General features: G+C 42.9%; 1 protein-coding gene and 1 long non-coding RNA gene across 13 annotated transcripts in view; one reads left to right on the top strand and one right to left on the bottom strand.

Annotated features, from left to right (window-relative positions):
* Positions 1-26784, top strand: part of TTLL7 (tubulin tyrosine ligase like 7) — a 138810-nt gene that overhangs the window by 103302 nt on the left and 8724 nt on the right. For 11 of the 12 annotated variants that reach the window (XM_025183193.2, XM_006120299.4, XM_025183191.2 and 8 more), the window contains 2 exons: positions 8969-9049; positions 21232-21392. In XM_025183193.2, the coding sequence (XP_025038978.2) occupies positions 8969-9049; positions 21232-21392 (242 nt within the window). Of the gene's footprint in view, positions 1-8968; positions 9050-11955; positions 13004-21231; positions 21393-26784 lie in introns of those variants that run through there. The other variant, XM_025183195.2, reaches the window with a different exon arrangement.
* Positions 3139-6173, bottom strand: LOC142830572 (uncharacterized). Its single transcript, XR_012905939.1, has 3 exons — positions 5516-6173; positions 3714-3968; positions 3139-3410 (listed from the first exon to the last, which is right to left on the bottom strand). It is a non-coding gene; the product is annotated as an uncharacterized LOC142830572 (long non-coding RNA).

Genomic DNA, 26784 nt, shown 5'->3' with positions numbered 1-26784 from the left:
ATCTGCCTTCTACATTAAGTGAATCCCTAAAACATGATTGCTGCATGCCTGGTGTCTAATACATCAACCAATTTCCCAGGAGTAAAGTCAGATTCTGCCCAGTGTAAGTGGCAATCCCATGTAAAATTTAGTAATTTAGAACCCTGAGTCCCATTGAAAGTCAATGGGATTTAGGCTCCTAAGTGACTTAAGTACTTTTGAAATGGGGGCTCAGGCTCCTAAATTTTTCAAAATTTTACCTGTAAATGCCAAAAATCAGCATTTTAAATAGTCATCTAACAAAGGCAGTGTATTTCCTTACACATAAATGGGTGTATTTTCCATGTTTGTATAGCCAAGGAGGTCCTATTGCATACGTGAGACATCAGCCTCTTCAGATTAGTGCATGGGAACAGCCTACCTATCTTAACACAGAAGTTTCTGATACATCTCTGCAGCCCTCACTTAGGGTACGTCTAGACTACGTGCCTCTGGCGACAGAGGTATATAGATTAGGCTACCAAGCATAGGAAAATGAAGTGGTGATTTAAATAATCGCCGCTTCATTTATTTTCCTATGCCTGGTACCCTAATCTACATGCCTCTGTCGCCAAAGGCATGTAGTCTAGACGTACCCTTATAGTCAGAAGAGCTGTTTTACTAAACAGAGTTGCTCCAAAGTGTCACAGAGAGGCTATATTCTTATTCAATCTTTCATGGTTTGGTTGGAATGGTATTTATAATTTTACTAATAGAAGCAAAGTTTGAAATTTTAACAGCAGTTTTAATCAAGTCTTCTAGGATTTTTCCTATCTGTTTTTCAAAAATATGCCATGCCACTAGTGGGAATATGCAGTAATAAAGCATGTGTTATTGCTTGAGAAAAAATTAGTGCTGGCCAGAAAACTGAACTTTGTTTCCACATTGAATGCTGACATGTAGGTCCAGCATCTTATCTACTCCTAAGTTTCCACTGAACAGCTGATTGAGCCAATGCTAATCTGGTCCTTTTGGTGCCAGAGAAGCACACAAGCTGTTTTTCTACTCCTCTCCCTTCCCCATCTATGCACTGCCCGGTACAACAGATCAGATCTGATTATACAATATGGCCTTGGGCCTTTAGTTTTCCCTTCTAGTGGCATGCTGCTTATCTCTACCACCTCCTCCCTCACATTTGCATAAGTGGGTCATAGGCTTGGTCCTACCCCAAACATTCACATACAGGACGCATTTGGCCTGATCCTATTGGATCAGACTCCCTCTTCATCCCTTGAGGGTGCTTCTGCTCATGCTGGGGTCTGTGCTATCTTGTGGTTTCCCCTTTTGGGACTGCTTACAACCAGGGCAGCTCTCAGTTTGCTGCCAACATCCTGGTTCCTAGCCCTGTATTTGCCCTCTTCAATCTAGATTTCCAGGACTTCTTAGGAAGTGAAGATAGCTATGGGGAAAGCCCAGTGAAGAAAAATCAGGGAAGGTTTATGTCTACACTCACAGCTTCTTGCATGAGATATATGCAAATGAGGCTAAGCATGGAATAGTGCCAAGCCTCATTTGCATATCTAATGAGCCACCATTTTTGAAGAGGCTCTTGCGCCAGAAGGAGCGGTCTACATTGCCCCTTCTCTCGGAAGAAAAGCCCTCTTGCACAATGCAGTTATTCCTGAAAATAATTGGCATAACCACATTGCGCAAGAGGGTTTTTCCTTGCGCGAGAAGGGGCAGTGTAGATTGCTCCATCTGGCGCAAAAGCCTCTTCTGCAAAAGTGGTAGCTTATTAGGTATGCAAATGAGGCAGTGATATTCCACACAACCTCATTTGCATATTTCTCACACAAGAAGCCGGGAGTGTAGACATAGCCTGAGTGCATTGATCTTTGCCTGGGGTTTATTACCCTCCCCTAACGTGATGGAATAGAGTAGGCCCTCAGTCTCAGGAAAGTCACTGCTTGGGGGAACTAATCTTGCAGTCACATTGGTAGTGTTACCCTGGAGCTTAATCTGTAGTGGAATTGTGGGGTAGAAATTGACTACGCCCGGGCCATGCATTGCCCGGCTTGCTCGGCCCCACTGCTTTGCAGTGATGGGTTTGATCAGAGAGATCCCCTTGCTCGGCCCCACTGAGTTGCAGTGATGGGTTTGATCAGAGAGATCCCCTTAAGACTGTTACTTGATGTGCGGAATTACCACTGAGCCCGCTTAGCTGCTCTGTGGAGCACCACCCTTTCCTACTGAGCCAGACCCTCCACTGATAGAGTAGTTGGTCACAGCCCTGAGAGCACCACCGACATGGCGATTAGCTCAGCTCTGGGAAGGTTCAGTTAAAGGAATGTGACAGAGCCTGCAGGTGCACTGCCCCAGTGGGACCAGAACCTTAGATAAATCTATCTTATTCTGTATAAAAGAGTTATACAGAATGAGCTCATAAATTGTTCACCCCCCTTCATCACAGAGATATGCATAACTGTTGTGTCCCTTCCCCCCCCCCCCAATAATTATTTACAGTGAGTTAAAAACAAGTGACTTTATTAAGTACTAAAAGACTGACCCAGAGTTGCCCATGTCCTTCGGGGCAGGTAGTGTGTGGAGGGTGCAGAAATCAGGACCGGGCCTTGGAGTGAGGAAGGGGTAAGGGCAGGGGCTTGAGGAGGGGTGAATGTAGAGAGACTCTCTTCCCCCCACCCCAGGCCTTGTGTTTCCCCCCAGCTGCCAGGGGACCGCCGTCTCTCCACTCACATCCCAAGGACTAGGAGGGGGAAAAAGGCCTTAAGGTAGGGGAAGCTACTTACCCAGTCTGGCATCAGGCAAGATGGCAGGCTGCAGCCTGGCTGGCTACACTCTTGATGGTGTAATGGCAGTGTAACTCTCCCCTGCAATCACTACCCTCAGTATCATACCACCCCCCCCTCCCTCTATTTCCATGTTATGGAAAATGCCCCCCCTCTGTTTTCCATAACATGGAAATAGTCTCATTACCTGCACTTTCCATTTTTCTGGCACAACCAAACCTGACCTTGCTTTAAGTTAGTATAAGAGGAAGTTGCATACCAAATTTGGTAGTCATACTTTTTTAGAAGTTCCTGAACAAAGACTCAAACGTGGATGGACAGACATACGTTTCTAAAATATATAGATAAAATAGTAGGATTTATGTTTGCAGGCAATAGGAACTAGATAAACATTAAACAAAATAAAACAAAACATGCCTACTAAGAATTTGTTACAAGTCATAATTTCTCAGCTTAGTTATTTCAGGTAGAGTCCTTCTTAGGCCAGAGATATCCATTCTGACCTGGGTCCAGCAGTTCTCCTCCACACTTCATTATAGTCCTCTTATTTCCAGGTGTTTTCATGTAACCCTTAAGATGGGGAAGTAGTCTAACACCAGCTGAAGATCATCATTGTTTATTTCCCTTGCCTTATATGGCATTTTCCTAGTACAAAAATCAAGATAGATTCCAGCATCACATGACATGAACACATCAGCAGAAAGACAGTTCTCCCCCATGCAATGATCTCTTGTTAATGGGCTATTAGCTGTGTATCTGGCTTCATTGTTGTTTCTGATATGTTTATGGTAGAAAAAAGCCTATTGAAGCTACAAATATTGATTGTCAATGCAGTCAAGTAAAATATACACATTCAGTGGATTACAAAGTTTACAGCGATATGTTACATGGAATATAGTTTCCCTAAAGTATATTTGAGTTATACAAGCATATTTCCATAATACGCACCATCACACCCTTTATTCCCTAGATTTCATTGCATGGGGTTCTCTCTTGTGGTACTGGGCTGCTATATGCCCAAACTCCCCACAGTCATAACATTGATCTCATATCCCAGAGTTTGCCCTGTCTTGGGTTTTCTGACACTCCTCCAGGCCTCCGTGTCCTTTCAGGGCCTCAGTCTGCCCCTTGGTGCCCATTCTTCCAGCTGTGGCTTTCCTGGAGTTCTCAACGAGCCAGGGCCTTCAGGTCAGAGCTAGCTTCCTATAAGAAACATTTCACAAGTTGCCCATTGTCTCTCTGAGACTATGTCTACACTGGCAGGCAGTTGTGCCAGAAGTATGCAAATGCGGCTAAGCATGGAATATTGCCAAGCCTCATTTGCCTATCTAATGAGCTGCCATTTTTGCAGAAGAGGCTTACGCTAGAAGGAGCGGTCTACACTGCCCCTCCTTGCGCAAGAGGGCTTTTCTTGCACAATGCCGTTATTCCTGAAAATAGTCAGCATAACAGCATTGTGCAAGAAGGTTTTTCTTGCACAAGAAGGGGCAGTATAGATAGCTCCTTCTAGCACAAGAGCCTCTTCTACAAAAATGGCGGCTCAGGTATGCAAATGAGGCTCAGCAGTATTCCATGCTTAGCCTCATTTGCATACTTCTGACACAACAACCCTCCAGTGTAGACATAGCCTATGAGTATAATCAGTTTGTAATGAGTTGGAGGGGTCATTTTGGCCTATCCAGGCTCTAAGGCCTCAGGGAGTCCCCTCATCAGCACCAGGAGCTCCGTGCATAACCATTTGAGGGTTATGCAACCACCATGTCTAGTTTTTGCTCTACTACCATTCATGGAACCTCTGGGCTCACAAAGCCATTATCATCGACCCATCCTTGATTACCTATCTGGCAATCTCACTCTTAACTCCACACATGGCAGGATGGCCAGTGTCAATACTGAGTCTATGCTTTTCTTGGCAAATCCTTGCCCCTGCTCTTGGGGTGTGTGTCGGGGCAGCCCCGCCCCGCACTCAAGCCCAGGGAAACCACCTGCTGCCGGGGGCGGAGAGGGCCCCACCCACACAGCCCTACTGGGCATGCTCCAAGGGGAGCATAGGTATAAAAGGCTGCTGGCCTGCTCAGAAGGGGCAGACTATGGCTAGAGGTGGGGAAGTACCCAACTGCTTAGGAGGGAGTTGACGGGATGGCTGAATGCGCCGCTGCCAGGCCTGACCCCAACAAAGGAGCCACCGGCTGACACCCCAGGCACCGAGCCGGACACTGCCAACCCCGATGCTGACGGGGGAAGTGCCGCTACAGCCACCTGACCAACGCCAACAGCTGGGACCGCAGCTGGCCGGGGGCAGGGGATAGGAAGCGACCCAGGGCAGGGAGCTGGAAAAGCCCCTGAGGGCTCGGTGTGTTGTGGGGAGGAGCCCCCGCTGAGCCAGTGGTGGGAGCCACCCACCACTGACAAGGCCCTGGGTCGGGGCCTGGTGGAGAGGGAGGGCCCGGGCCCCCCACCCCTCCTGCCCAGAACCCCGGCGAGTGGGAAGCTCAGCCAGAGGACTAGGCTGCAGAGCTATCATCCGGAGGACTAGGCCAGGAGGCTGTATTTCCCCTAAGAGGGGCATTGTACTTTAAGGGCTGGCCCAGGCGGGCTGAACTAGGCCTCGGATGGGGTTGGCAACTCCAAGTCAGGGGGGAGCCCCCTGATGGTGTCAGAAACCCTGCTATCAGCCAAGAAGGTAGTAAGAATGACCTAGGAAAGGGGGTCTGAGCCCCAGGCCCTCTCCATATTTGCACATTTCTTACCCTCTTTTTCTCCCTCTCCTGAGTAGGGTTATCCTTGGGCTTTCACTCTCAGTACAGGGTCTTCCAACTCACCAGCCTTTCACACCTCCAAACTCTAGTCCATCTGGAGTGTGTGTGTGGGGGGGGTGTTATTAGATTCATGACAGGGTCTTAATAGGCTACAGGTGCTTCAATTGGCCTATGGTAACCTTCCCTAGTCTACAGGGAACCACACCTTAATTAGCCTGCTGTATCACATTATGTTCCTGCCAGGGACCTAATTGGCTACAGGTGGTTCAGTTAGCCTGTAGTAGCCTTCCTTAGTCTACAGGGAACAGTACCTTAATTAGCCTAGAGTTTACATCGCGCTCCCCTGTTTCCTGGTCCTAGTATATCACAATATGCTGAAAACACTTGATTTGGGAACACTGAAAGGTGTCATGTTGATTAGGTAAAACATTTTGTAATATCAGAGCATTATATATAATGCAATAATCGTAAATAGAATATTAAAATCCATTATTTTAATATCGTGGAAACAAAACAGTTTACCTTATTCAAAGAAAGATTTGACATTGTCAAAATGAAACAAGAAATTCTAAATGATTTGTTTTGACTTTTTCCTATTGAGAATTTTGTCAACATGTTCCAATGAAACATGTAGGTGTGAATTAAAATGCAGTTTCTGATGGAAAACTATTCCATCTAACATTTCTACAAGTTCTAATAAATCTAGTAAGGTAATATAGTAATATTTCAACTACATTTTTTACTTGTTACAATGTAACGTATAAATTGTTATAGTTGAGGCCTTTTCATCATGCGTCCTTTTTCAGGATTTTGCAGTTCTCTGAAAGATTGTGCTCTTAGTTTATATGTTTGTTCCCTTACCAAAAGGGGGATCCTTGTTGTATGGGGTAGATGGTGTGTGTGTGTGTGTGAGTGTGTGTGTCTGTGTGTACATTTGCTTAATACCCTGCAGTTATTTCTGAGTTACAAAGTATGGGGAAAGGCTGTGTTTCACATTTTTATTATTTATGCTACTTTTATGTGTAGTTCTGTGGTGCTCACCCCCAAAGTATTTGGGAAGGGTGACAAATTGGAGGTTGTTTCTACCATTTCTAAATTTTGGCTAATTTTGTGAGATTGTATCTTGAAAATACTTTGTCATGGAATGACTGTATGTGTGGCACTCAATCATGCATTATGTTATGTCTCTGCCTGGCCAGATACAAATGTGGCTGAATAATAATTTTTCTAAGTAAAATAATAGGCAACTGGTGCCTGCAGAGGAGGGGGTGCAGTAAGAGCCACCAAGAAGAACGGGGATGGAGTATGAGGAGGCATCTCATTTAGCAAATAAAATTTTGGCAAGGGCACGGGGGAGGGGGTGTACTTCCTGAGTTGTACCATGAGTCCCTTATGGCAGTGGGTTTGCACGGGCGGGGAAAAGACACTTTCTTTTCTGATGGGAAGGGGGTTTGGAATGTAATGAAAAATTACCCAGAGCAGATCAAAAGAAGCAGGTGACCTTAACAGGAAGGAGTCTCTAAATGGATTCACAGGGAGGAACTGAGGGCAAGAGAGCCATTTAGCACCACATTAAGATAGGGTGGTCAGGGAGGAGAATGGCCCTGACTGAGCTCAGATGATCCCCCAAAGCCTTCTGAAGGAAGGGTGAGCTAGTGAAGGGCTTTTTATTGTATTGTGTGATCTGTACCTTTCTGTGCTTTACATGATTAAATAGAAAAAAGCATAAAGACAGAGAGAGTACTGGGTAGGGGGAACCACAAACTATTTCACAACTATCTTGTGCCCCAAGTGAGTTAAACTAAACTAGAAGCAATATACCTTTTGGGTGGAGTCCTGAGAGAGGGGTGCATGCACAGGGTTAGCACTGCACCAAGAGATGCTGGGCAGTTAGACAGGCAGATCTGACATTTGGAACAGGTGCCAGATAGGTGATCTGTGCCTTGAAAATCTGGCTAAGGAGCCTGTGATTGGGACAGTGGCTGGACTCCATTCAGGCTCCAGGAGTTTGAAACACCTCAAGGTTCCAGAACACAGAGGTTTTTATTCCCTCCACAGTAATTCTGTTGCCTGGCCAGAAAGGCTAAGATCTGTGACAGGCACAATTTTAAAACTGACAATTATGAAGGCAAGAGTGAGTTTCCTTTCTGCTCTCTCCCATCAATTCCTGGTAGATTTAATTCACTCATTTAATAAGACTCATATTTCCAGTTACCATCTAACCCATTTCACCATTTAGAAGAAGGCTGTCAGAAATAGATGAGAGCATGTCCTAGAGGTGGTAAGACTGGCTCAGCCTATTTGTGGTCAGTAAAAACGTCCAAGCTGCATTCGTTGTATTCAGAATAACCCAGGTGGTTTTGTTTTAAAATCTCGAAATGAGGAATGTGCACTTTGCTAATTTGGAAAAACAGAAAACTACAAGTTTTTAGCTACAAACAGCTTAATGCACATGCTGTGTACATTTTGCCATATTCCATATAACAATATTCACACTCAAGAAGTGCAGTTTCTCATTCATGACTATGGATGTATTTCAAGAACTACATGGGCAAGAAATGCAGTTGCATTTATTTCTTGTTGATACTTGTATAAACACTGGATTGAAGTTTTGCCTCGTTAGGAACTGAGGCATAACTTGAATAATTCACTGAGGTTTCTCCCTCTGGGCTATTTCTGATTTATACTTTAAAGTAATATGCTTCCTCAACATTTTCTTCGAAATGTACTCCATCTACTGGCATGTTCTGATATAACATTAAGCATGACAATGTACTTTCCTATTGCAAAATCCTTTTGCATAGTCACTTAGCAAACTCTGATGGAAAAATAAGAATATTAAGATTGAAAGATCAGATAACAAAGTAATGGCATGTTAATATCAGAAGGGTAGCCGTGTTAGTCTGAATCTGCAAAAGCGGCGAGGAGTCCTGTGGCACCTTATAGACTAACTGTTAATAGGTATGTTAACAGGTACTTATCTGGAATATAGCCAAAAGGGTAGAATAGCAAGAAATTAAAAAGATAAGTTAACAGTACTTTAATATTTGGATGTAACTAAAGGAAAAATAAAAAATTTTATATGATTATTAGGAAGGATGTTTTAAGTTATATCTAATGACGTATATGAAGCGCAAAACTTCGTATTTACTAGAATAAACAGTGCTTATATAATGTTGAACTGTGTGCCCACCTCCATGCTTTTGTTGCACTGCTATATTGGCATGATTAGGTAGAACAGGATCTGGCTCAAAGTCATTACCCTTTTTCCTAAATTTGTAGACATTCTTCCATTTCTTATAGAGAATTAATTATTTTTTTGCAGAAAATGTTGGATTTGTTTGTAAAATTAAGTATTTTATCAATGTAATATTTTTACTGGAAATGTCAGATTCCACTCTGTATACATGTTTGTTTCTATCTTCTGTTTTTAAACTAATACAGATAATGGATAATTGGAAATTCCATAAAACAAACGTGGCTTCATATTGGCTGATAAAACTGGACTCTGTAAAGCAACGGAAGGTAAGTGGTGCACATTTCAACCTTTGAAAATAATATTAGGTATTGAACGTGCGCTTAGAAGTGACTGCCATGGAAAAGTGTGAGATGTCAGAATATGGGTACACTGTGTGTTCTTATGTCAGTAACACCACTGAATATAGGGGTTAATTCCATTGGAGTTAATGGTGTGAGTTCATATTTTATACCAGTGTAACTAATGTCAAAATCTGGCCATTTGATAAGATTTTAAAAAAACAGGTGTTTAAAGTTAGGTAATTGTCCATTAGGAGTTGGATATGCACCATTCTTGAGAATAAGTTTATTCATATAGGAGACTTCCTATGGATTGAGGTGATTAATTCTGAGTACTCATTTTTTTAGCATCTCAGTGTAGAATTTAATGTACTTTGTCAAGTGTTATTTAGAGAATACCTCATATAGCTCAGGTTGGTTGCAAGTCTCCACATGATGGTAGAGAGGTCTTGCAGCTGCAGGATCAATAATGTGTACTAGCGGAAAAATTATTAGAACAGTAAGTAGTGAGCAATTGTCACTTCTAGTAAAAAGAAGTATGTGAAGCAAACTTCTTCTCCCACCCACCAAAAGAAAAGAAGTAAATATAGCTCTCAATCAGAGTTGTCAAGTCTGATTTTGGTCCTTTGAGTGTAGTACTCTGCAGGATGCTGTCAAGAAGTGAATTGCTTGGACCCCCTCCAATCAAGATTTCACCACCTACATGGGCAGCTCCCTGGAAGGTGAATTTGGAAGAACGTGAGGAGACTTTGCTTCACTCTGGACTTGTGCCCACAATGCTACACGACAGCTGGAGAAGCATCTTAGCTAGACATAGAGAGGAATGCCAGGAGCTGGGAGTCCTAGTGCTACAGGTAAAGAACAGGGAATTCTGAAAGCCAGAACTATTCTTGAGAGGACCCTGAAGGATTTCATCCAGTGCCAGACCATAGAAAACCTGAAACATAAGCCAGGACAAGGTGTTTGAGGTGATGTGCAAATGGGATGCCAGCAGCCACTTCCTCCCCAGGGGCACTCTCACCCATTTTGCCAAGTGGAAGTTCATCTACTGTGCTTGGCTCAACTGCATCTCACTGTATGGAGTTGTGCACCACAGGAATCAGGACAGATGCAAGAAGTGTGGCTATTCTAACAAGCTACCCCATGTCTTGTGTAGCAGGAAGCCCCTCCCCAGAGCCTGGCAGCTGAAACACAATGCCATCCAAGATTGCCTGGTGAGAGCCATCCTGCCACATGTGGGGCTCTGTGAACTCTGCCATCCCCAGGAAGGACAGCCAGCTGTGGCCAGACATCACCATCACCAGTGAGGACTAGAAGAAGATCTTCATAGTGGACATTAGAGCTCTTCGACAATACCTGAACTCGAAAGCTGGAGGACTATGCCCCTCTGGCCAGTACATTGAGAGCAAGGGGGTTACAAAGTCCAAACTCATGTGCTGATCATTGGAGCCCTGGGCACTTAGGATATCAGCAATGAGCAAGTGTTAGAATGCAGAATCTGTCAACGCTACACTCGGATGAAGTGGCAACTCATGGTGTGTGATGCCAACAGGTGTTCAAGGGACCTACAACACCTCATCGGACCTCAGTAATACCATGAGGAGTGAGCTGAAGTGCCAACAAGAAGCATGGTTGGAAAAATAATTCAAATACTCTCCTGAGGGAATTTTCTAAACTCTCAGTCATTGAGGGAAAATCTTCACTCATAGATATATTTACTGTCCATAGCCAATTCTCTCTAACTTTTCTTGAGTGGCATACCTGAATACTTGGGCGCTTATATATATATATATACACACACACACATATATATATATACACACACACACACACATATATATATATATATATATATATATATATATATATATACACACACACACATATATATATATATACACACACACACACATATATATATATATATATATATATATATATATATATACACACACATATATATATATGTGTGTGTGTGTATATATATATATATATAGACTATATTGCTATATTTATTCCCCCTAAATTTGGGTCAGTTCTGTATAGCACTATAAGCATCTTTAACTTTTAAAATAAACTGTTAGAGGATAATCCAAGCACTGTAACCAGATCTACTGACACTTTTCCTAGCCTACGTATTATATAACATTTTAACATTAGCTTTAATAAATTTTTTAAATCTTAGGAGATGGCTTGTTAATTACATGACAGTGAATAGAGCTGCAAAGATTGTTAATAGTGTTGTAATCTTATTTTAGTGTTGAATTTATAAATGCATGGTAATTTCTCTTCTTTTGCCAAATAGTTTATTTCCATGAAAGATTACCTTTGCTTCTCATGTTTTTTCCAGTTCCCAGAAGTAGTACATAGGTGTTACTATTGTTTATAGTATGCAAATGGCTTCATTCTTAATCTCTCTTTAAAAAAATGGACATATTGCAGCCAGTCTCGGCTTTGTAAGCCAGTGTCTCTTTTCCTTAAAATCACTGAAATTTGATTTTGGAGTAGATTAGATGGTGTCAAAATATCACAGAACTGGGAGTCGGGAGACTTGGATTCTTTTTTTGCCCTTTAAAAGAGTTTTTAGTATGACTTGGGGAAAGTCACTTATCCTGTTATGTGCCTCAGTTTCCCAAACTATCTTTTTAAGGAAAACAGTGGAAAGCACTTTGAGTAAAATGCTTCATATATAACATGTATTGTTAGAATGAAACATCAGTATAAAAACAGGAGAAATATGCTGGAACCACACTTAAAGTTGCCCCTACAAAATCTATAGTCTCATCCTCAATCTTTTAAATCTCTATAGTGTTGAATACAGGTGACCCCCACACTTATGACCTAATTGGTTCCTGGAGTCAAGCCATTGTAAGTCGAACCCTTATTTCCCATAGGTGCAATGTTATAAGTGGCGGTTCCGTTCCTGGAAACCCATTTCATACCCCAAGAATACGAAAATTGACTACGGAAATGGAGGAAATCTAAACTAAATAGTTCACATAATGTGCAAAAATAACTAAAGTGAAAACCGATGTGGCAGAGATGCACGCAGTTTAAGCAGCAGCTGCAGACTGGCAAGTCTGACTGACCTTGTATGTTTCCTGTTTTGAGATGATGCGTGGAGTCTGCGACGTATGCCATCTAAAATGAGAGCTGTGGATGTAAATTTTTCGTATTAAAGGTTGTAAATGTAGGTGGTCGCAAGTTGGGAGTCGCCTGTACTACATTAAAGTACCTTTTGTATTTGTGGAACTGGGCACAGACAGCTGCTATTAAGAAAACTTATCCATTGTGATGTGATGTAGTTGTCCACTTGACATCAAGTTCATAATCAGATGGAAGATTTATCCACACTGTTTAATAAAACTAGCATTGCTATATTCGACAAAGATATGATGAGAACATATAATGTAGATTTGCTGTGGTCTTAATTAAAGGTCTGTGGGGATTATATATAATAGTAATGTTAGCTAGATAGAGTCCTTGGGAACACAGATAAATCCATATTTCTGCAGAGACTTTTAAAAAATGTATAGAGTTCATGTATTGTAAAAGTAGCAGTCATTATAGACTGAGGCTGTATTTTATTATTTGACAGCTACTGGTCCCTCTGCTGAGTAACCTTTGTTAATGATTTGCTCCTTCACATTTGTAACATTCTGTCATTACCCCATGATCAGTGCATAGACCTACGCCATCTTTTGCAATAGGGGTTCTTGGCTGCCTGAGTAGCACTTTTCCTCATCTTTGTCCAATCCCGCAGAGGCCTCTCTGCTGGCCTGTGGATCTACATAGAGTGGTGGGTAATAGGAAGAACAGGAAGATTTGTCATGGCCCAGAGGCATCAAACCTGGGCCCACAAGCAGGGGTGAAAATAACTTACGTTTCTCACAGGTACTGTGTTATCACAACCCAGTCCCCCCCCCCCCCCCTGAGATGAAGGGGGGCTTAGGATATGTGTGAGAGCAAGTGATACAATAGTACCTGTAGGAAATTTCAGTGTGGGGTGGAGTGTGGAGGGCTAAGGGCAGGGGTTTGGGGTGGGTGGGTGCAGGAGTTAGGGCAGGGCTGGAGACATGATGATTGCAGGAGTCAAGGTTGGGATGTATGAGGTGCTCAGGGCAAGGGATTGGGGGTGTATGAGAGGGTGAAGAATTTAGGGCAGGGGGACGGGGATGTGAGGGGTGCAGGAGTCAAGGTTGGAGTTAGGAGGGGCTCAGGGCAGGGAGTGTGTAGAGGTGACTGCGGGGTGGGGGAGTGCCATTTCAGGGGGCGGAGAGGCTGCGGCTGTACATATCGGGTCTCTGTTGCTTTTCCTGCTTCCTGGGACTAGGGAGCAAGGGGAAAGTGTGGAGCTTGCTGTGTTCCTCCTCTGCAGGTGGGAGCAAGAGGAATGCAGCAGGCTTTGCACTTTCCCTTTGCTCCCTAGTCAGAGGAATCAGGAAAAGCAACAGACCTGGTACGTGTAGCTATAGCCCCTCCTACTGAAAGGGGGGGGGGGGGGTTCAGGGCAAGGGCAGCCCTGGGAGCTCCCCGCCCCTCCCACTGCAGCTGAGTGCTCTAGCTGGATCTCTGCATCAAGCGCACCAACTTACTTTCACCTCTGCCTGCAAGATTCATAGGAGCAGCCATGCTCCAACCCTCCATCTTGCAGATGGATAGCAACAGTTTACCTGACACTTACAAAGCCCACCCCTCGGGAGTCTCCATCCATGAGATCCAGTTTGTGGAGTCTTTGGCCATCTGGCCCAACTTAAGTTAGCCGCAGGAACAAGAAATTATCCAAACAACTAGAGCTCCACCCTGCTCTGAATTGTGAGCCTTGTCCTTCCTGAATCTTACTTAAGGTTGACATGCACCTGTTTTTTGAGCAGAATACCTGGTTGAAAAGGGATCCTGGAAGCTTTGGTCAGCCCTGCTGACTGGGCCGTTAAGAGCATGGTTGGCAGTGTAGTGGGGCTAACGCAGGATCCCTGGCTGGCTGAGTGTGACTATTGGAAATGGCTGGCATGTTCCCCCTCTGGTTCTTAGGCACAGGAGCAGCCAGGGGGATCTGCATGCTATTCCCACTCCAAGTAAAAGCTCCACAGAGCCCACTGGCTGGCAATCACAGCCAATGGGAGCTGCAGGTGCAGAGCCTGTGGCTGGGGCAATGTGTGGAGGTCCCTGACCTCTCTCCACCCAGGCACTGGACTTGCCAGTCACTTCCAGGAGCTGCCTGAAGTAAGTACTGCCTGGAGCCTGCACCCCACACCTCTCTTGTATTCAAACCCTCTGTCCCAGCTTTGAATCCACTCCCATACCCCGCCAGCCCCTTGTCCCAGCCCAGTGAAAGTGAGCAAGGGCAGGGGAAAGAAGAAGGGATGAGGATTAAGTGGAGGCAGGGCCAAGGTATTCAGCAATCAGAAAGTAGGCAACCCTAACTCTGCTCCTGCTTGATTTTTTTTCTGGCATTCCAACCTAGCTTGGCTCCTGACATCTGACTTGTGGTTCCTGATTTTGGTTTTCTCCTGTCTGTGGCCCCTGGTACCCTGACATGCCCTGGCTCTGGTATCTGATTCATCCAGTTTAATTTAAGTGGTGACTTGATCACTTCAGCAGGTGTTTCCCTGTAACTGGTGTTTTAAAAATCATACTAAGGGTTCTGTGCTTTCTTTGACTGACACTTGTGTAGCACCCAGGGCATGAACAGTGCATCAGAATAAGATACTAGGTCATTATTAATATAAGATGCAGTACTGAAAACATGGATTTCTTTCTTCATGTGAAGACATCTTTGACTCAGGAGACTAATACCACAGGAAGTACTGGTGTGCTCTTTATAGTTGGCAGCTGTGGAAGTGATTTGCTCTAAGTTTCTGTACCTTGTTAACCTCAAGCCCTTCAAGCAATGAGATAGTTATTGTTAGGGAAGTAGTTATACAAATGCCTTACCTTTGAGATTGACATTGCAGCTAAGGATTTCCAAATGTGACATATGAGTACAAAGTTTTAATGGATCTGAGAGCAGAGTGTTTTATATTTTAGGAGCGTGGGGAGGGGGAGTAAAAGCTGAAAAGGAATGAGTGTTGGAGAATATTTCTGAAAGTATATGTATGTAGTTCAAAAGCAGCTCTGCAATTGTACTAAGTTTTAAAACAGAAACTTGGACTCTCTAGCATGTGTTCTGGGATTACTAGGAAATTCCTGAATACAGAAAGGAAATGTCTGCCAAATCTATGCTAGGTTTTCAGAAAGTCTGTTCCCAGAGGGTGTATCTTCTTAATGATTTCTCCACCCTTGCTCTGGATAAATACAAACACTATATCTCTAACATCAAACAGAGAAGCATTGCAAGACCTATTTAGCAACAGTATTATTTCACCTTACATGATTTCTGTTGCAGCTACCACACAGCCTGTCTTTGACTTCTCAATTTATTCAGCACCATATTCTGTTACATCTACATGATTCATTGTGCTAACAGTGTAACAGAATGTAAACACAAGAAAGAAAATGGCATTTTCATTCTGCACAAGGCAATTAATGTGGTTGGAGCTAAATGACTATAGGTATCATAAAGCCATGTACCCTTGTGCAATTCCCGAAAGTTCTTTAATTCTTCTTGGCTACGTCTACACTGGACCCTTTTCCGGAAGGGGCATGTTAATTTCAGAGATCGTAACAGGGAAATCCGCGGGGGATTTAAATATCCCCCGCGGCATTTAAATAAAAATGTCCGCCGCTTTTTTCCGGCTTTTAGAAAAGCCGGAAAAGAGCGTCTACATTGGCCCCGATCCTCCGGAAAAAGCGCCCTTTTCCGGAGGATCTTGGAATAAGATCCTCCGGAAAAGGGCGCTTTTTCCGGAGGATCGGGGCCAGTGTAGACGCTCTTTTCCGGCTTTTCTAAAAGCCGGAAAAAAGCGGCGGACATTTTTATTTAAATGCCGCGGGGGATATTTAAATCCCCCGCGGATTTCCCTGTTACGATCTCTGAAATTAACATGCCCCTTCCGGAAAAGGGTCCAGTGTAGACGAGCCCCTTGAGTGCTGATTCCACATGCACTCCATGTGTTTAAGATCAGAAGGCTCTTCAATAGCAATGTTCATAGATATAGTTTAAAAAAAACAAAGCTCATTGTCCTATAAATATCTTCCATGGTTAAATGCTGTATTTGGTCTCTCCTTTGTCAGATATCTTTGGACCTAAGTTCCCTATGATGGGATAGATGGGCTCAATGAGGTGGAAGCAGGGGCAATTTGTACAGGATGGAGGCAGGGGAAGCAGGCTGCATTGGATGTGTGTATGCTAGGACATTTGCATGACTGCATTTCAAACAAAGTTTATGTAGTTAAAGGCTTAAAATAAGAAAGAAAATGGTTCTTAACAGATTTTTTTTGGAGTGCTGCAGATAACTAAAACTCTGAACATAATGATTTTTTAAAATGTTGTGTTACTAAGTAATACATAGTAAATTGTATTGCATTAAGGCCAGATCTTTGCTATCTGGTAGCGTTCTGGCTCTACTGAGTCAGAAATAGCAAGTACTACGTGTGATGCTAATTTTGTAGGATGAAAACTTATTTTCAAGCTCTTTGAAACATGCATCTGTGTACAAACCCTGAAGCCATGTGTTAATTTGTTCTGGGGCTTCTACTCTTCCTCAAGTAGAAGAAGGTTAATTCCCTACCTTTGTGCAGCACCTTTGTAGTCACTAATGGTACCACACAGCAACTAGATGCCGGAGTCTTATTTTAATTTTCTTCCATGCATATGTACTGCTTAAATGTGTGTGTGTGTGTGTGTGGGGGGGGGGTGGGGGGGGGGAGTTTGTATTGGTGGTGCACATCCACACACTGCCTTAATATTGGTGCTGCACATCAGAAATTTCAGTCTGCCTAAAAGAAAATTCAACCTGTGCAAGAACAGAAAATGCTTAGGGCTTGGACGCCACCTACTTAAGTCACACTTAGATTCTTAAAAAACCTGTTATAGGCAGTATCTAAAAAGACACAAATTAACCCACATTCTGTGCTTTAATTCTGAACTAATATACCTACTGTTATATTGTGTGGAGTTCCACAGTTGAAGAATAAATTAGTGGAAACACAGAGAGCTTGAATAGTTGTAAGTGTCCATTTTATTGCATAACACAGAACTAATTAGAACCAACCCAGACTGGCTGGGCTGACCCCCAGTGACCTAACTCAGTTACTATAACAACAAGATCTATATCTACAACCCAATATACAACATATTCCTCCCCCCCTTAATAAAAATGTCTCTTTAATAAAACAAACACTAACTATGGAATGATGATAGACTGCGTCAAGTTCCCAGCTAAGCCTGGGAATTATTTTGCCCCATCAGTGAGTTAACCTCAACTAAAGGTCCAGCCATTGAGGAGGCCTCCTTTCTCTAGGTGGATTATGGCAGGACATCTGGTGTTCTTGCACCCGAAGGTGTTATAGGTGCGGGCCTGACAATGGGCTGGGAACTTGAAGTGCAAACAGGTGAGGCTGTCAGATCAGCCTGCTCAAGGAGGAGGTTTGTTTGCCACAGGTGCTAATGGACGAGGAGAGTCAGGAGCAGGTAATTCTTGACACAGTAGCTCACCAGTGGAGGGGAGGATGGGCAACTCAACTGGAGATGTGTCTTGGGGGCAGGCATCATCTGGCAATAACTGATTTACATGCCGCCACCAGATGAGATCCTCTGCAGTCCTGACAGTATGGAAACAGGTCCCATTTGAACAATGAGCGTAGTTCTGAGCCAAAACGGGCTCTCCAGGATTAAAGGTCCGGTCTTTTGCTCTGGATGCATGCATGATGACTTGACCTTGCTGTTGACATTGCACAATTTGTTGTGGTTCAGCAGGTTTCAGCAAATCAAAGCAAGTGCGCAGCCAACGTCCCATCATTAGAAAAGCTAGGGACATTTTGGTTGTAGCATAAGGAGTGTTTATGTAGGATAGTAAGAAGGTGTCCAGATGCTTTTGAATGAGTGAATGTCCTCTAGCCGACTTCAAAGCTTGTTTCATTGTCTGCACAAATCTTTCAGCCAACCTAATCATGGATGGGTGGTATGGTGCAGAAGTGATGTGATGAATCCCATTTGCTTTCATAAAATTTCCAAACTCCTGGAGACAAACTGTGGACCATTGTCACTCACAAGTTGTTCTGAAAGACCAAAATGACAAAAGATTCCCTATAGTTTTTGGATAGTACTCTCAGCAGTAATGGAAGGCATTATAGAGACTTCTGGCCATTTGGAATGAGCATCTACCACCACCAAGAACATGCTACCTTCAAATGGGCCAGCAAAATCAACGTGAATACGTAGTCACAGTTTTTCAGGCCAGTCCCATGGGTGTAGAGGTGCCAACTGAGGTGCCATCCTCACACCTTGCCATGAAATACAAGCGCTTACCTTCTCTTCAAGCCAGGCCACCAAAAATAGCTTTGTGCAGTTTTTTGTATGCACCCCATTCCACAGTGACCTGAATGCAGCTGTTCTAACATCTGTTGTCTCCAGTATTTTTGGAATAATGACACAGATTCCCCACAACAAGCAACCAGAATGGATTGATAACTCTATCCTCTTGGACATGGTAGGGGACAAGGTTGGGTGAGACCTGAGAGTTCCATAGAGATGTTCCATGCATCACGAGATACATAACTTGGGACAGTACTGGGTCAACACGAGTTGCTCTCTTAACTTGTGCAGCAGTGATGAGCGTGTTCTCTACCTGTTCAAATTAGAAGATTTCCTTGATGGCCACTATCTTGATGTTTGACTGGCAAAGGCAGCCTAGAGAGACCATCTGTATTACCATGCAGAGTGGATTTCCGATATCTGATCTCATATGTGTGTCCCGAAAGCCACAGTGCTAATTGTTGCATACGACTAGCAGCCAATGGTGGAATACCTATGCGTGGACCAAAAATTGCCATCAGAGGTCGACGGTAGTGAGGAGTATAAACTTCTGTCCAAACAGGTACAGGTGAAATTTCTGAAGCCCAAAAACGATTCCCAATGCTTCACGCTCGATTTGTGCATAGTTAGTCTCAGCTTTGCTTAAGGTTCGTGAAGCAAAAGCAATTGCGGTGAGGAGTCCTGTGGCACCTTATAGACTAACCGAAGTGTTGGAGCATGCATCTGACAAAGTGGGTCTTTGCCCACGAAAGCTTATGCTCCAACACTTCGGTTAGTCTATAAGGTGCCACAGGACACCTTGCCACTTTTGCAGATTCGTACTCCTTGCCGCTTTTACAGATTCGTACTAACATGGCTACCCCTCTGATACAAAAGCAATTGGTTTCTCTTCTCTTGAAGGCATAATGTGTGACAAGACCGTTCCCACTCGATATGTAGAGGCATCACAGGCCAACTGTAAGGGTAAGGATAGATCAAAATGTGTCAAGATCTGAGTTCAGCAATGCACATTTAGCCTTGTTAAATGCAATATCACAGTCCTCAGTACACTTCCAGACCGTGTTCTGACCAAAGGAGCTCATGAAGTGGTTTTGGTGCATAATGTGACTCCAGGATTTCCACAATGTCACTGTAAGATTTAATATCTGACTTAAAGCAAACTGCGTAGCAGAGAGTAGGTCTTAGCCCCTACAACGCTTAAAAATATTGGCACCTTCTTCTCTTCCTTAATGTCATTTGCAAATAACAAAGTTCAAAATTCTCAGTATATACCAGCCATGGCTCTGTAGTCTCCTCAAACATCCTAGTAGTCCTGTAAGTTTAGCCATAGCTGCTGAAACTCCCTTCTTTCTCTCTTTTTTTTTTTTTCTTCCAAGCCTCTGGGCTCCAATGATCTTAGTTTCAGTTTGCACTGTCAGTATAGCAATCAGTTCTTACCCCCACCTTCCAGAACAGCGAAAAGGTTTGTTTTCTTCTTCTGTTGCTGGAGGCAGTACAGGCATTCCACCCTCGTCGCCTCTTGTTATATCGTGTGGAGTTCTACAGTTGAAGAAGAAATCAATGGAAACACTGAGAGCTTGAGCAGTTGCAAGTATCCATTTTATTGCATAACACAGAACTAACTGCAACCAGCCCAAACTGGCTGACCCTTAGTGACCTAACTCAGTTACTATAACATCAAGATCTATATCTACATCCCAATACACAACACCTACACACATCTCTCGATTAATTCAGTGGGATTTACACAAATGTGTTAGAGCAGAATTGGGCATTGTGCTCTAAGGAGGTACTTCCTACTCCACAGTCTGCATGCATGGGATAAACCACATTAGACACTGAGCTAAGATTTGAACTAGACTGACAGACCAACTTATACACTGTGCAAAAAATTCCTTTCCGCCTCCCCTTTCTTACCACAAACAGTATTCAGATTAACAATACAAAATCTCACAGGGGGTAGCTGTGTTAGTCTGTAACTTTGAAAAAAGTGAGTAGTCCTTGTAACTTATAAACTAACAAATATTATATTTATAGTATTATGCACATTTGTGGGCAAGCCCCCTTTTTTTCTCCACTCAAACTCATCTGAAGAAATGGGTTTTGCCCACAAAAGCTCATGATACTATATTATATATAAATACATATCCATTACATTTTTAACAAAAATCCTTTTCAGTGGTCTCATAATGCTTATTTTTCTTCAATTCAATGACATAGTATTTCCTGCATAAAAGCCAAAGTCTTATTAAAATAGCTTATTATGGTTTGATTCTGAGCAGTGCCAAAGTCAGTGCAGATGGTGGATGCTCAGCTCCTCTCAGGATCATTCTTTTATGAAGTAGATGCCATTCTAAACATGGTAACCAATTTTTAAAGTATTATTATATAAAGATGGTATTAATTACAAGGCTTCTTATCAAATTCTCTGTATGTGCATGTCTGTTTTCTTTTCTGTTTTCACTTTTAACAATCATGTTTAGTTGCTGGTATTAGAAACGGGGTAGGGGGAGACACTAATGTAATAAATATGAACAATTATTTGTTTTTGCAAAATGGTTTTGATGGAAAATGTCACAACAGAGTTAATAAATGAAACAGCTTATTGAAATGTAGAAGAGATGATGATATATGATAATTACATCTTACAATTTTTTTTCTATGCAATGAAAGGACAGATGTTTAGTTTTGAGATTGTCATATATGCCTAGATATTTTAAACGCTTTTGATTTGCTTGATTTTTTTTTTTTTAAGGTTTTGGACATAGTGAGGACAAGTGTTCGTGCTGTTCTGCAACGTGTCTGGAGGGTTTCTGACGTTGAATGTTTACATTTGTACCGTATTTTTAACCGTGTGTTTAATCGCTTACTTTGGAGCCATGGCCAAGGCCTGTGGAACTGTTTCTGTAATTCAGGGTAGGCCTGATATATTTATTATTGAAATCCTTTTAATAATTTCTCGTTAGAAGTGGCATAGTTTCATGTTTACTTTCATTTAAAAAATTACTGTAATAAATCTTTTTTAAAAAATCATTAATCGAAAACATACAATGCAATTACCTAACAGCATTAGGGATGTTAGGAAATAAGTAAATAGCTAATCATGTAGTTGATAGCTCTTGCTGTATCTGATACAGAGGCAGCAAAGTACAGGGGCAGAATGTGAACTCAAGTAGTTGACTCGACTATTCACATACATCCCTAATTAGCAGAGGCTAAGATTTTCACTAATGGACCCTTACAAGTAGGATCTTAGATCCATATGAAGGCATCTAAAGTAAATTATTTGGTGTTTTTTTCAAGAGCTTTGAGCATCCTGCAACTCCAACAGATTTCTCTCATTGAGAGACCTTACTGGCTCTGCACTTTTGAAAGTAAGGCCAGTTAATTAAGTGACTGTGATATGGTCCTTGGAGTGCAATCTAGATTGCTGAATCACTTAGCCCTCTAAAACCCATATTGGGGGTATCCCTCACACTACAAAGCTACTGCTGTTATACAAGGAACACATCCACCTAAGTTACAAGGAATAATCTCCCAGCTTCTCATAAACTGTTACTAAAGAAACTCCAACTTATTCTCTGCAGTTCCACCAGACTATATGGTGCAACACTGGTCAGAAGCCAGGCCGGTATCTCCTCCTTTCCTAGTTCACCACTTTGACAAAAAGGTAGTGGATATGCAGCAACTCTTGTTAACTTGAGCTGAGGCTTCCCAAGCACTAAATTTAATGTTTTAGGTTAAATATAAAACAAATGTATTAATTACAGGAAATGATTATGAATGGTAAATAAAGGTCAGAAATGAGTATCTTAAAAAATAAAAATAAAACACGTTCTAAATACTAGGCTTTTAATTAGGGCTGTCAATTGATGTGCGTTAATGCCTGCGTTTACTGCAGAGCAGGATTAATGTGTTAATTTTTTAACACATTAATTGCAGACATTAATGCTGCGCTGCCCCTTTGAAGTGCTGCTGCAGCACCTCAAGAGGGCACATTAGGAGCCTGGGATCAGCTGGAGTGCCCAGCTGATCCCCAGTTCCGCTTTGCACTGCCCCTTTGAAGTGTGGCTCGTAATGTGCTGCCCCTTTGAAGTGCCATGACAACACTTCAAAGGGGCAGCACTGCACGGAGCTCGGGGTCAGATGGGGACTCCTGCTGATCCTGGGCTCTCGCAGTGCGGCACCTTTGAAATGCCCCCACTGCATTTCAAAGGGGCAGCTGCACTGAGCCTGTGGTCAGCTGAGGACTCCAGCTGACCTTGGGTTTCCACAGTGCTGCCCCTTTGAAATGCCGCCACAGAGTTTCAAAGGTGCAGTGCATGTGATTAATTATGATTGATTTTTGTAATCGCTTGTCAGCCCTACTTTTAATCTAAGCAAGTGTTGAATTGAATAGCTTTTCTCACCCTGGTGGATGGTAAAGGCAGGTTACAGTTTAGTAGACATACTGAACCCTTTTCCAGCCTATACCAAACCCAATTCAACGTCTTTGTCTTCCAGACACCGATCCAGGTGTTCAGAGGTGGCAGAAAAGAGGCCAAGTATGATGTTGCTTCCCCTCTTTCATACTTTCTTCCAGCTTGCTGGAAATATTCTTATTGTAACAAGGGGATCAGACAGCCCCCGTTGGTTAAAGCAGTCCCCAACACATACACGCCTTCTCCAGGTAGCCTCTGGGACAGTGGATTGGATGTTGATGAGCCATTAATACTGTCTGGCTATTGCTGGCTAATCCTTTGTTGTAACAGAAAGACGGTGTGGGTGTTCCCAACCACACAATTTATTGCAATAACACAGAGTAATACTTCATAATTTCACACACAATGTTAGCACAAATAATCCGGCAGGATATTCATATTCAACAGATCAGGAATTTTAAAGTGATACATCATAAGATATGCTTTGTACAAAGCTACTATTATTATCCTATCTCCATAGTGCTTATGGGAGTTTCAAGGTGTTTCTTTGAGGTACAGAGCCTCACAGGCTGTGTCCAGACTCGGTTTTTTTTTCGAAAAGTAGCCTTTTTTCGAGAACTTCACCTGCGTCTAGACTGCAGCCGCGTTCTTTCGAAATTAAATCGAAAGAACGCGGCTTTTCTTTTGACGGCGGTAAACCTCATTTCACAAGGAAGAACGCCTTTTTTCGAAAGTGCTCTTTCAAAAAAAGGTGTTCTTGAATGCCAACAGGGCTTTTTAGAAAGAGAGCATCCAGACTCACTCGCTGCTTTCTTTCGAAAAAGTGGCTTGCTTTTTCAAAAGTACTGCTTGCAGTCTAGACGCTCTTTTTCAAAAGAGGCTTTTTCGAAAGATACTTTAGAAAAAGCCTCTTTCGAAAGAGGCTTGCAGTCTAGACATAGCCACAGTGACTTAACTTTAGTTGGCCACTGACAGAAATCATGGCCCTCAGTCTTTGATTCCTAGAGTAAAGAAAAGAATTAAGTAAGTAAAGAGTCCTCCTGACATTTTATAGCCCAAATATTCAGATTCTCATGTGTGGTTTAGAAGTACAGCAGACTTTCTGAGTTGGACTGTATTTGTTCAGCATTACATATTGGAAACAATTATGAGAAGTAGTAAAGTGTGATACTGGCAGGTAACGAAATATTTCTTTTGCTTGAAAATTAAGGATGCTCATTAGAAAACAAAATATTGTATTTTCAAAATTAAATTAGCCCATTCCCTAGCTTCTTACACTCTTGCAGTTCAAGGGACTGTTCCTTGGAGGAAAGATCTGCCGGGTCAGATCCTATGTATATAACAAAACAAATATGTCAAAGAACCTTTTTCTAGTCTTTCTTATGGGAAAAGTGTCTGTACAAATATGTACCATATCTGGAGAGAATATAAGCTTCTCCATAAGTATATAGAGTGAGTTGAGTAATGGGATGTCTTTGAATAGTTTTCAAAAGAGGACTGAGAAAAGATTTATTGAAAATGAGCTTCAGCAAACATACACATTACGATGATGGATTTCACATGTACAAAAGGAATTAACTTATATGTCACTTGCAGGGAATGCATGCACTACATTTATAAATGTAAAAAGAAGCCTAACCTGTATTCAACACAATAGCAGGAAAAGGGAGATGATTAAAACAGGGTATTAAAAGCAACAGTATCAGACAGTGAGAGATCCTCTGCTGGTATACATTAGCATAGTCCCAGTGGTTTCATTTGACTTTAATGGCTCGATGTCAACTTATACCAGCTGAGGATTTGACCCATACTATGATTCTTTTTTGAGTGCTTGCATACGTCCATTAGACTGTAGGTATGTGATCAAGACCTTAGCATTGTAGCTAGTGGAACATTTTCCACTTAATTATTTGAATATATTTTATTGCTTAATTTTAATTTAGAATTTTTAGTTTGTTCTTTTCCAGTCTTGAGGGTCGTTGGAGACAGGGCGCCTATACCACGGTCCCCTGGGTTCGAACCTTGCATGCGCTGCAAAGAGCCTATGCCTGAGAGTGACCTTCATTCAGACAAGCACCATTCTGAAGTGCTTGGAATGAAGGTCACATTAATGAAAAGTTGTTTCCATGATAAAGAAGTTGAGGGGGGAGCATCTCTGTTACATTTCCCTGGAGTCTGCCTTCAGACTGGCAACAGATCCCCCTTAGTCATCCAGGGGAAGTTCTTTGGTGGCTCGTTCGCATAAACATTAGCAGGAAAAGAGCCCCATCAACAGGACTGTCTTTTTCAAGGTCCAGGACTTCAGAGTAGTTCAGGGCTTCAGAAACACAAGAAGAAATCTTCATTGGCTCTTTAAAATCCCAAGTATGGGATGCTATTGAAAATCAATCAAAGTGAGGACTTTGGCTCACCACTTAGCACTGGCTCATATCAACAGTGTTGAAACATTGATTCTGGTGCCCTCTCAGAAACCATTGAGACTGGTTACCTGTTCAGCTATAACGCAGCAGTTATCTCCGAGTACTGCAAGACAGCAGCCAATGTCCCTTCTAACTCTGCTGGAGTCCAGTGCCACAGCCAGGGACTTGTTGTACCTATGATGAATATGCCTTACTTCAGGCTGAAGACCCTTATTAATTACAGACCCTTATTAATTACACCATCATTGTCTGGGGCTCCTCTCCAGGGCTTGTACCTAGTTCTCTAACCTGTATGGTACGGCATCTAGGAAACCAGCCATGCTGCTTCAGTATTGCGTCCGCAAGACAGATTGAAATCTTAGTCAACCCTCATTGCCAGGGTCATTGTCAAGCTTACACAAGTTCACGATACAATGGTTATTGGAGGTTTTTAACAAGTTAGACAAACTCCTGTCAGGAATGGTCTAGTTATTACTAAAGCCTGCCTTGAGTGGAGGAGATTAGACAAGATGACCAACTGAGGTCCCTTCCAATCCTACACTTCTATGATTCTATTATCCTTACAGCTTCAGTCTGGTTCACTGAGTATTCAGACCTTCATAAACTGTCCAAATGGGAACTATAACAGGTTGTGACTCACTGCTGTGTGCCTTCTGCTGGTCTCCTCGGGAATTAGCTCTTCAGCCTTGGATTGCCTTTGGCTGGCTGGTGACTCACCATCAGCTATCTGTTTTCTGCACTGGTTGAAGCCCTGTGTCTCTCATGGTACTGCCCTACAGTAATGCCCCTGCACTCTAGTGTCCTCCCCTCACAGGGAACCCCAATTCCCCATCCCCACCTTGCCTCAGTGATCCTCTGCCCCAGAGTCTAACTGCTATTTGAAATGGCCACTCATCATTGGCAAGAGGATGGACCTGCCCTCAGGCCTTGAGAGCAAGACCTCAGCCTGGGAGTTTGCCTGGTCAGAGCTACCCAGCTTGGCCTGCCCTTCCCCAGCCTTGCTCTATAGAGAGGTACTCTCTCTAGCTTACCCAAACAGCCAGCTCTTTCCTGCTCCACAGCTAGAGCAAGAGTCTGTTCTCCTCTGGAGGAGCTCCTATTAATCCTGTCCCAGCTGGGCCCTAATTGTCTGCTATCTGCCTGAGCAACTGGCTCCACAGTCTCAGCCCTCATCCAGGGATGGGTTTACCCCTTGTTTCACCTGGAGCAGGTGCTCCTCTACAGAAACCTTTGCTGTTACCAATAACCAGAGACTTTATAATGCAGCACCGTGGTCAGGTGTTGTAGCTGAATCATCAAATGCTGCACCTCATGGCACAGTTCATAAGTGGCTGTGTGCAGAGGAGGCACATTTCTCAGTGACATTCCAGAAAGTGCTCCTTAACAGCAGCATCAAGCAAAGATGCTAATGTAGGTAAAATGGTCCTTCCTTTAGTCCTTCTTCCAATGAGACTCTAAGCTCCGCTG

Source organism: Pelodiscus sinensis, chromosome 9 (genome assembly GCF_049634645.1).
Source record: "Pelodiscus sinensis isolate JC-2024 chromosome 9, ASM4963464v1, whole genome shotgun sequence".
In the NCBI taxonomy this organism is placed as follows: domain Eukaryota; kingdom Metazoa; phylum Chordata; order Testudines; family Trionychidae; genus Pelodiscus; species Pelodiscus sinensis.
The sequence above is the reverse complement of the archived record's forward strand: the minus strand, read 5'-3'. Positions and strand labels throughout refer to the sequence as shown.